The following is a 9786-nucleotide window of genomic DNA, read 5'->3' as shown; positions in this document are numbered from 1 at the left end:
ACGTATACACAAAGCAAACAATGTGGCAGCTGTTTTGCACCTTGAGCACATATGTGTCTTATGAATGGAGTTACTGACAAGCAGCTGCTTTGAGGAAAGGCTGTGTGGCCCTAACAAGAAAATCACTGTTCTCCACTTGACGCACACGTCACATAAACCGACACACGCTGTTCGCCATTTGTTTGACAAACGCAACGAGCGTGGTCTTTATTTTGAAACGGCAACCGGAAACACACACATCATCCCATCACCACCTTGACGTTGACGCTGCTAAACCTATTTGAGAGTATGACGAGATTTGCCGAGGTACCGCTCCTCCACCTGATGTACTTGACCCCACATGCAAATATTCGGACGCCTTTTTAAAGCTTTACAGGTACCGCTTAACAATTCAAATTGCTCATGTGATGCAAAATGACGATGTAAACAACGCAAGCCGTGTTTGCAGGTTCAGCGAGGGGCCTTCCACCGCAGACACGCATGTCGGTTTATTATTGCGATCAATGTGCGTGTGGCTTTGTTCACATGTTAATCGTTTTGTACTATGCGTATTATTAATTTTCGCCGCACGGCGTGCCAAACAACAGTGTGCATTTCAACGCCTTCTTTCTGTATTATCTGATTGATTTCTAAACGATAATACCAGTTCACTGACTGCATTTGAGCACTCACTCGGAAAGTAAATGTGGTTCATTGCCCTGGGAAAGGTTACATATTATCCATTTTGTCCAGTTGTATCATAAAAAAATAATACATTTAAAACCACCGTTTCCATATTTATATATATTTAAAGGTGACCACAAATTAATGAGCATTTCTATGTATTTACATTTAAATTACAGCACATAATTTAAAGGAAAATCTGGGGTAAAAGAAGCAAGATCCTTGCTGATAAAAAAAATTGATATACATTTGGGTTTGTTAAATGCAAGACCACAATCTATGATTAAAATGTTATCTTAATAAGCATTGTGTTAAGTAAAATGTATTATTTGAATGTGTACTGTAAAAGCACCACTAACCAGAAATTACCCATTTTTTCCCATTTGTATTTTTCCCGTTTGATTTATTTATGACAATTTTTTTTTTCTGATTGCATCAGTTGTTTGGCATCTTCAAGTTATGTCCAGCTGAGCGCTGCTCCCACATGGGACACACTCACATACTTGGCTAGCAGGCTGTGTCAGGAGTCCAAACAGGTCTAAATTATGAAAACTTCCAAATGAATATTGCATCGGACTTGAGCGTACCAAACAAGCGCCAAGGATATGTCGTTTTCTAAGAGGCCCTGCCCCTCCGTCATTGAGGAACCTTTCAGAAGCAATACCACATAAAGTAAAATAATCCTCTTACTATTCCTCGGTGAACATCTGTGTGGTCTCACCCATGCTGACACCACTGGGAACGTGGCAGCTGCGTGGGTTACGTTGCTCACTCACATGGTGAAAGATGTATCTGAGAATAGACGAGAATGCTCGCACAGTCATTTGAGGCTGCTGTCAGTGGGCCACCAACCTTCAGGGCACAATGCAATTCAATAAGTCCAATGGAGCAGCGTTGTTTTGCATGGGTTAGGTCTCAGTTTCCTGCCTTTTGGCTCCCTTGTGGACTGATCTCCAGAGATTGACGGATTAACTCCAAAAAAAGAGACGGCAGGCCTTTGTTAAAGGGATTTTCTAGATACAGAAACCCCACGTCGATATAACATACCTTGTTTTCCCAATTTTTTTTCGACAAGCGTGTGCAGGCCCTGCGATGGTGAGGCGTGGCAGAGATGACGGATGTGGAGGCGACCTATGAGGACTTCATCGCCTCTCGACGGTCCGGCCGCCGGAACGCCATCCACGATATCCCAGCAGCCTCCGGGGGGCCGGGACCTGCGGATCTTTCGGCGAGCCTGGCGCAGCTCAACATCAACAAACCTGGTAAGAGTGAGTGAACACAACGGCTGCCCGGCCACAACATTGTAAACATAATGCACAGTTTTAATTGGCACTTCAAGAGACATGAGCTGAATGATGCAGCATCACCACTGTCGGGTGGAAACCTTCCAGATCCAAATTTCATATTTTTTCACAAATGTATACTATGAGCCAGTCCCCACATGCGTCTGCTATTTTTTTTACTAATAATCAACCAAACTAAAATGTCTGAAATGGCTTAAGGGCAAATCTCTGAACATTATTGGACACTATAAAGTCACATAACTCCACCTTCTCATCACATCGCGGCATTCATATCTCGTTCTGATCAAAGGACAGAGATGCGTGTACCTGTTCAGTGTTCTTACATCACAGTAATTTCCATTTCCTGTTTGATTATTTTCATCACAAAGAGCAGAAAAAAACACACAAAAGTGGAATTAGGCTAATGTTGCTCAGGCTACTATTAAAACACAAACGTGTACACCCGTGAATGCCGAGAAAATCAATCCAAGTAAGAGTCTTTAATGGAAAGTCGAAGTCTTCTATGGAACGGGCCAAAGTCCACACAAGGATTTGCGCGCATGGGTAAAAATGCAATAAAGTAGCTGTGTCATAAATCAAAGTCCTTCAACTCTCGAGTCCAGAAGCGAACACAACACAACCATTCACATCGCCACCTACGGCCAATGAACTTAACATGCACGTTTTTGTCATGTGGAAGGAAGCTGGAGTACTCGGCGAATACCCACGCACGCAACGGGAGAACATGCAAACATCACACAGGAGGCCATAGAGGAACATCAATTAAACCGATTTCCTATTCATAGTCAAAACCACAACACAAGCAATCACAGGAAATAAGACCTTCAAAATAAAATGGCACACTGCAGATTCTGCAGGTCTTTGCAAGAGACTGATTTGTCAATTTGCTTCCCTGTCCTCCAGCCGATGAAGGTGAAGAAGACTCTGACAAGGCGAAGTCTTCGCCAACAAAAGATGATAGCCAATGAGGAGGCAGCTCGTCAAGTTTCTCAACTCAAATGGTGCCCGTGAATGCGTCCAAGTTGTGCTTTCTGGTGATAGACATAAAACCTTTTCCCACTCACTCGCCGCCATAAAGCGTGTTATCGTTTTGCATTCAGGCGTGTTTCCAATTTCCTTAAAAGGCCCCATTCCCAAGCTCAACTTTCCTTGAGAGGCCAAAGTGAAGAAACATGGTCAGTGTTCCTGAAAGGATAGGCGAGCAGGGTCTGGGGCCATTAAAGGTTACCGGGGAAGGCCTCAATGTCCATTCAGGACTCAAACATCCTGCCCTTGTGGAAGCACGACACCACTGCACCTTTGAGGATTCCGAGGTTGTGTTTGGACATCACCATGCTGTCCCTCTGGTGTTCTTTTGGAGAAACCCCACACCTGATATTAAGGTGTGTCAAATAGCCGGAAGATGGTACTGTTGTTGTGTTTAGCCTGATTCCAACGGAAGGAAATAACGCACAGGAAACTGGATCCTTCTTCAATCATTACTCTTCTGTTCTGGAATGCACTTTGCACTCTTGTCAATCTCATTTCCTCCCTTCCTTGAGTGCACCTCTTCAGATCCTTTTTTTTTTTTGCCAAAGTGCTCGATCGATTCCAGCTCCCAATTTCTAATTCAATTCCTAGTCTTCGATAGAACCTAATGGTTCCACTGTCCCAAAAGTGTGCCAATAGTTCTGCTAAATTTGGATAAATCCAAAGTGATGTCGATTGACATTTACTGATCTGTGTGTGTGTGCGCGTGCGTGTCTTTAAATATGATACGATGGTTAAAATGATGTGAAATACGGACTGCGCTCACGTTTAGTAGTGTGCTATTGTGTATCATCGGCACATGTTCTATCCAGTGTTTGTTTTTGAGATTTTTCAGTTTGTCAGCCCAAGTAACTGCCCAGGGATGTGCTGTTCGATACAGTCTCCATACAATGTTTACCAAAACACAGTGCACACACTTTTTTGTGTCAAATTAAAGATACTGGCATTGTTGCTAATATTCTAAGGAAATCTATAGTTGTTTTTTTTATATTCAATCTCAATTCAAGAGCATGAAGATGTGAACACTAGTTGACATGCGGGTTCCACTTAACATGTTGTCATTGTCGTACGGTTTAACTAAAATTGTGGGATGATTTTGTATAGTTTGGATGAGCAAATAAAACTGTCTGATTGAAATAATAAAGTTGACTCTTTTTAAAAATATTGACATACACAAGTGAGCGGATAAATTCACTTAAATCAACAGTTTTTTCCCCCCATTTTATTCCACATTTTAGTTTTTTGAGCCTCAAGGACCCCAGAAATTATGCAAGGACTGACACGTGCTGTGTTAGTTTGGATATAAAATAGATTTGTGACCGCTCCCCCTTCTCTCCATCGTATTGTTTATTCACTGTCGACTTGACTAACCGGGGATGACGCAATAAATTGGAACCCTGCCGAACCTCTTCAGCCTATGATACATTTGAAATGCTGGAAGAAAGGAAAAAAACAGCGCATTTTTAATTGTTGAAGTTTATTTTGATAACTGGGGGGGAAAAAATTGACCATTTCCCAGTTGACTCTTGTTCCAACCTGAGGATTCTCTTACCATGTCAACATGATATAAAACATGTTGCATCAGTTATTTTGAACTCGAATCTCTTCGCTTCAAGTCTACAAAGGATCAAACGATTGTTAAAAAAAAAAACTAACCGGTGAATGAAATCATCCATTCATCTTGCATACTCCCTACCTCCCTACCCTCACGAGGGTCACAAGTGTGCTGGAGCCTCTCCCAGCTGACCTCGGGTGGGAGGCACACACAACTATTTGGTTAGAGTCAAATGTGAGAGGAAGCTGGAGGAAATGAAGAGAACCCACACGGGCATGGCGTCGACATGTAAACTCCACACAAGAGAGCCAAAGCCCAGAATGGGACCACCAACCTCAGAACTGAGAGGCAGATGCGCTAACCGCTGTGGCCTCTTTACGCCACCGTCTTGTGGCTAATGTCCAAGTGTCAGAACTTTAACCAGCCCATCTACTTCCTAAAGCGCTTGAAGAGCGGATGGATGCCCTTTCCGAGAGAAGACGATTTGCCTTTACTCTGGTATTCCATATAGACGGTGTCATCGGCACCAGACATGGAGCTCATGGTTCCCGTTCGCCTTGAAAACTGTTGGGGTAGAAGAAAGGAAAAAGAAATGCCAAGGTGGCAGAATGATGCGGCGATGCGGAAGCGTGACCATATATGTGAGGCTTTCGCGGCACCCACCTGTGGTTTTGCGCCCACCTCGCCTGCCACCGTTTCCTCCTCGGCATCCATATCGGAGGCAGCCAGGACCTTTTGGAGGAGCTGCTGTTGCTCTTCTCTGGTGGAGAACATCAAGTCTTCTTCCTCCATTCCTGCCAACTGCGTGATCACCTAGGAACCGTACATGGCTTTGAGATGTTAAATGGCCATTTGACATGACATTTGGCCATGGGCTGGGGCTTATCCCACCCCGCAACCTTTCGTTACCAAGCTGTCGCTCGGTAATGAGATCCAAAGTCAAAGTAGAACTGTGTACAAGAAAAGCATCGTCCATGTGTGGAACAGTTCAAATCTACCTTAAAGCTGTAGCCCTGGTCCACTAGAAACCTCTGCCTCTTGGTGGAGTACGCCATCTCCTGGGTGTCTTGAGACACCAGCGAATAAAAGAATGCATTGTATTCCTCGGCAACCATTCCTAAGAAGGAACACAGGCGATGTGAGAGCGGACATGTGTGCATAGAAGACCATAGACCGTGACAACACGAAAGAAACAAACCTTTCTTGGCTCTAAGGACACGACCGAGTCTCTGAGCCTCCTGCCTGCGTGACCCACCGTGAGAGGAGATTTGGATCAGAACATTGGCCTCTGGCAAGTCAAATGAGGTGTCTCCAACCTGTTGGATGGTCAAGATATACGGTAGTAAAAGTAACCAGTGCAAGATCATTTCTTTTTGGGAATAAAAAGAGAAAATGTTTAAGCGTAAAAAAATATGAAGACAAATCAAATCCTATGAAACACTGAAATTGTCCGAGTTCCTTTTGGGCCAAACTAAATTGTTGTTTTTTTTTATTGCAAATCTGTCCATTCAAGTATGGTTTCCTTGCATAAACAAACTCCTTGCATTGGACTTTGCTCGATACCTTCTACTAAATTACATTTCTACTGTGGTAACATTTAAATAGATCTCTTTAGTGCAAATTTTGAACGCAAATATGCTCACTATAATATTAGGCATAAAATTTCCCACACAGACGCGTGCGCACACCAGCACAATAATGGTGTTTTTAACCAATAATCCCAATTAGGTAATCGTTGCGTGTAATAGTCGTAATCGGAATTGAATGTCAATGACTTGCACAGTCACCAGTTACCTTGGAGATAAAAATGGTGTTGATCTTGGGATTGTGTTTGAAGTTCTGCAAGATCTGCATACGTTCCCCTTGGGAGGTGGGGCCGTAAATGTAGGGCCTTGAGCAGACAAAGAGAAATGTACTTGTGAAATACTGTATTTTTTTAAAAATATATATATTTAGGGTGAAAATACATACTTGTTCAGGCGGATTGCGTATTCTTTCAAGGCAAAGACATTATCGGCAAAGACAATAATCTTGTCATTGCGCCGCTCATGGAATCGAATGAGGAACTGGCACGCCCGGAACTTATTGGGATTCATGGTATAAAGCAAGATGCGCTTCTTAGTTTTGATGGCCACGTACTCTCTGTAAAACTCTGGAGACATCGGGCACCACACCTGCAACATAGACATTCACGTTTAGAGCAAAGTGCCGGCAATCGAGAAGCCCCTCGGATGCGCTTTAGCTCGTTCACCTCGGCGCACTGGACTTTGGCGATGTAGCCGTTGCTCTGCAACTCCATCCAGTTGGCTTCATAAAGCTTTGGCCCAATGAGGAAGTTGAGGTCCACGATCTTGTCATCTTCCCGAACTAAAGTCGCAGTGAGACCCAATTTGCAATGCGCCTGGACGATGGTCAGCACACTCCGAAACATTTTGGCTACAAAGAGCAACAATGGTATCAGCAGAGGATCTCCCAACATTTCTTTGGCAAAGGCAACAGGATGCGTGATCGGGATAAACCTTACCGGGAATGGTGTGTACCTCATCGAGAATAATGAGACCCCATTCTTGGCTTCTCATCCACTCCATGACCCTCTCGGCTTCCCAGGAGCGCTTGGTGCTGTGGCCCAGCATGGAGTAGGTGCTGATGGCCACTGAGCAACCGATGGGCTTGTCCTTGGCATCGGAGGTGAAGCGGCAGATCTGGGAGTCATCGATAGTGGACCACATCTTGAACTGGGCCTTCCATTGCTCCACGGACACCGAGGAGTTACCCAACACCAGGCAGCGTTTGCGTACCGTGCACGCTGCTGTTACACCAACTAGAGATTTGCCCGCGCCTGGAAAGCGGGACACGGACAGAACTTTGTGACCAGTTAGTCGATGCAAGTCAGCTTGCATTGAGAAACATTTTAAATGTCTCTTTTTAACAGTTAAAAAATACTGGCCAACAATAAATCGGCATTCTCACCGCAGGGCAACACAATGACTCCGGAACGAGCGCGTCCATTGCCAAACATCTTGCGCAGACTTTTTTCCTGGTACGGTCGTAGCACGGCCGTCGGCTTCAGGTCTATGTTGATATCCGGGTTGACGGTATCGTTCCGAAAGTCATACTCGGCGAGGAGCGGGTATTCCAGCTCAATGCAGCGCTTTTGGAGCGCCTCAATCATCTCCTACACAAAACCACGACTTTCAAGTCAAGTTGAAAACTCACAAAACAGGTTGCACGCCGAGCGTACATCACCAATGGATTTCAAAGTTTCCATCGGACAGCTATCCTTACGAAAGTGTTACATCCCTTTGCGCGCCACGCGACTGCATTTGGCTCGGAACCGCCGAGCTTGCACACAAAATATGTACGTTACCCCGCACCTGTTGAATCTCAAAAGACACGGTCTGAGTCTCTTCCTCCTCCTCTTCTTCCTTGTCCATCTGCTCATAGTAGCTGAAGATGTCTTCGGGGACCTGCTGCTCTGACGTTTGACCATCAGTGGGCTGCTGTGAGGTGGAAGCACCCCCTTTGTCCTCAACCGTCTTGGAGATCTGTTGAAAAAAAATACATTATCGATTTGTTTTCTTTGTGAGTGCAGTTGGACATTTAGATACAGCAGTTGAAAAAAAATATCGGATGTGAAAATAGATCAATCTTGGTTCCCGCCATCAGTTTTTATTTACACTGATCGAGTTAAATTAAAGAGTTTTGGACAGAAGGTCGTAATAGCGGGCATACCGCTGACTTGCTGCGGATGACCTCTGTAATGAGCTCGCCGTCCGTCCCATCGGGAGCACAGAGACGACATTTCCGGATCTTGTCGTCCTGCAGGAGACGCTGGATCACATCAGGGAATGTGCTCTCAACAAAATACCTGAACAGACGTGCAGGTAAAAAGTGAAATAAAGAGCAACCAAAACAATAAAATGGAATCGTTGGAATCCTTTGGAAGTGGCTCGAACCTATTATGCTTGAGCACCAGCTTGACTTTGCCATAGCTCACAGTGCAGAGCTGCGGAAAAAGAAATGTCAAATTATACCATACAAAAAAAAGGCACACTGAAGACATCATCATTTCGGTAATTCATACCTTAATAAATTGCACAATTCCATCAGGCACGGAGGTCTTGCTGAGTTTCTGCAAATACTCCACTATGTCAGAGGTCTGCAGCCCCACACTGACAGCAGCATACAGTGAATATGCTGTTAGCTTGTACTCGTGGATGTGGTTGGGCCTGCACACTGGCTCCGCAATGGCCACCAAAAAATCCTGTGCATACTTATAAACTGGTGAAAACGCTTCGAGAAAGATGTGTCCATCTGGAGCCTGCAGGGAGCAAAATAAAGTACAAATGAATGAGAGCAATGAAGAACCTTGACTTAATTCTGAAAGGCGATCTTACCACCCAGAGGGGTCGTGAGGAGTGGTCATTCTTCAGAAGCATCTGAACACGATAGTCTTTGGCTCCGTATTCGTCCAGTTTGGTGCTGGATTCATCCACTTGCTTCCCCGCAGCAGCAGGTATGGCATCCTGCGACTTGCCACTCACCACGTCTTCATCATCTTCCTCCTCCTCATATAAACGCTTTTTGGATTTCTTCTCTGTAGACCGTAACATGTTTGTTGACAGATGACAACACACAATAGTCCCAAGGCTCGAAGTATACACTGTGTCAATTCAGACATTCACAAACCAAATGCATTGTAGTGGGAACGCGTGATCAATAGTGTCAGCATACGAGACAAAATAAACTAGAGGTGCTAAACTGCAGTAACAGTGTTGACAATATCCACGTCGATGGCAGCATTTCATAAAACGGTACACAAAAGACGTCCAAAACGCATTTTAAAGGTCGCATCCTTTCTCTAGCTTGAAATATCGTGTCTAATTAGCAGGCTGAAACATAATTCATGAACTCACCACGATCCCCTTTATCCTTTTTCCCCATTATAGCCGTCGATCCAAGTCACAATGAATCGTTGTCGGCAGAACAGCGAAGTCGATAACGTCCAGTTACAGTCGTAGCTTTCGAGCCACCATGGCCAAGGGTGGAAAACACTTTTTTATTTGATGTCAATAGCGGTTGGCAATCCCGGTAAGGTACACTACCGCCACCTACCGGAGTGGAGTGTGCGTATGATTTATTTTTTAATGTTTGTTCACTACGCCTCACATGGCTACTCCATATTAGCTCAAGAGCAGTAAATTGATACAAAGATTCCATTCCAAATACTGTCCA

The 9786-nt window shown here is 44.5% G+C and overlaps 1 protein-coding gene across 1 annotated transcript; it reads right to left on the bottom strand.

Moving 5' to 3' along the window:
- Positions 1–4514: 4514 nt before the first annotated feature.
- ercc3 (excision repair cross-complementation group 3) lies at positions 4515–9637 on the bottom strand. Its single transcript, XM_052053928.1, has 15 exons — positions 9468–9637; positions 8949–9148; positions 8636–8872; positions 8508–8557; positions 8284–8419; positions 7926–8096; positions 7522–7726; positions 7076–7390; positions 6803–6987; positions 6523–6725; positions 6346–6442; positions 5750–5867; positions 5550–5668; positions 5215–5364; positions 4515–5115 (listed from the first exon to the last, which is right to left on the bottom strand). Exons 1-15 carry the CDS (start codon positions 9493–9495, stop codon positions 4981–4983), a joined length of 2349 nt encoding a protein of 782 aa, XP_051909888.1. The 5' UTR covers positions 9496–9637; the 3' UTR covers positions 4515–4980.
- Between the last annotated feature and the right edge of the window lie 149 nt (positions 9638–9786).

The sequence above is a fragment of the Hippocampus zosterae genome, chromosome 20 (assembly GCF_025434085.1).
Source record: "Hippocampus zosterae strain Florida chromosome 20, ASM2543408v3, whole genome shotgun sequence".
Taxonomy (NCBI): domain Eukaryota; kingdom Metazoa; phylum Chordata; class Actinopteri; order Syngnathiformes; family Syngnathidae; genus Hippocampus; species Hippocampus zosterae.
This window is presented reverse-complemented; position numbering and strand designations above follow the sequence as displayed.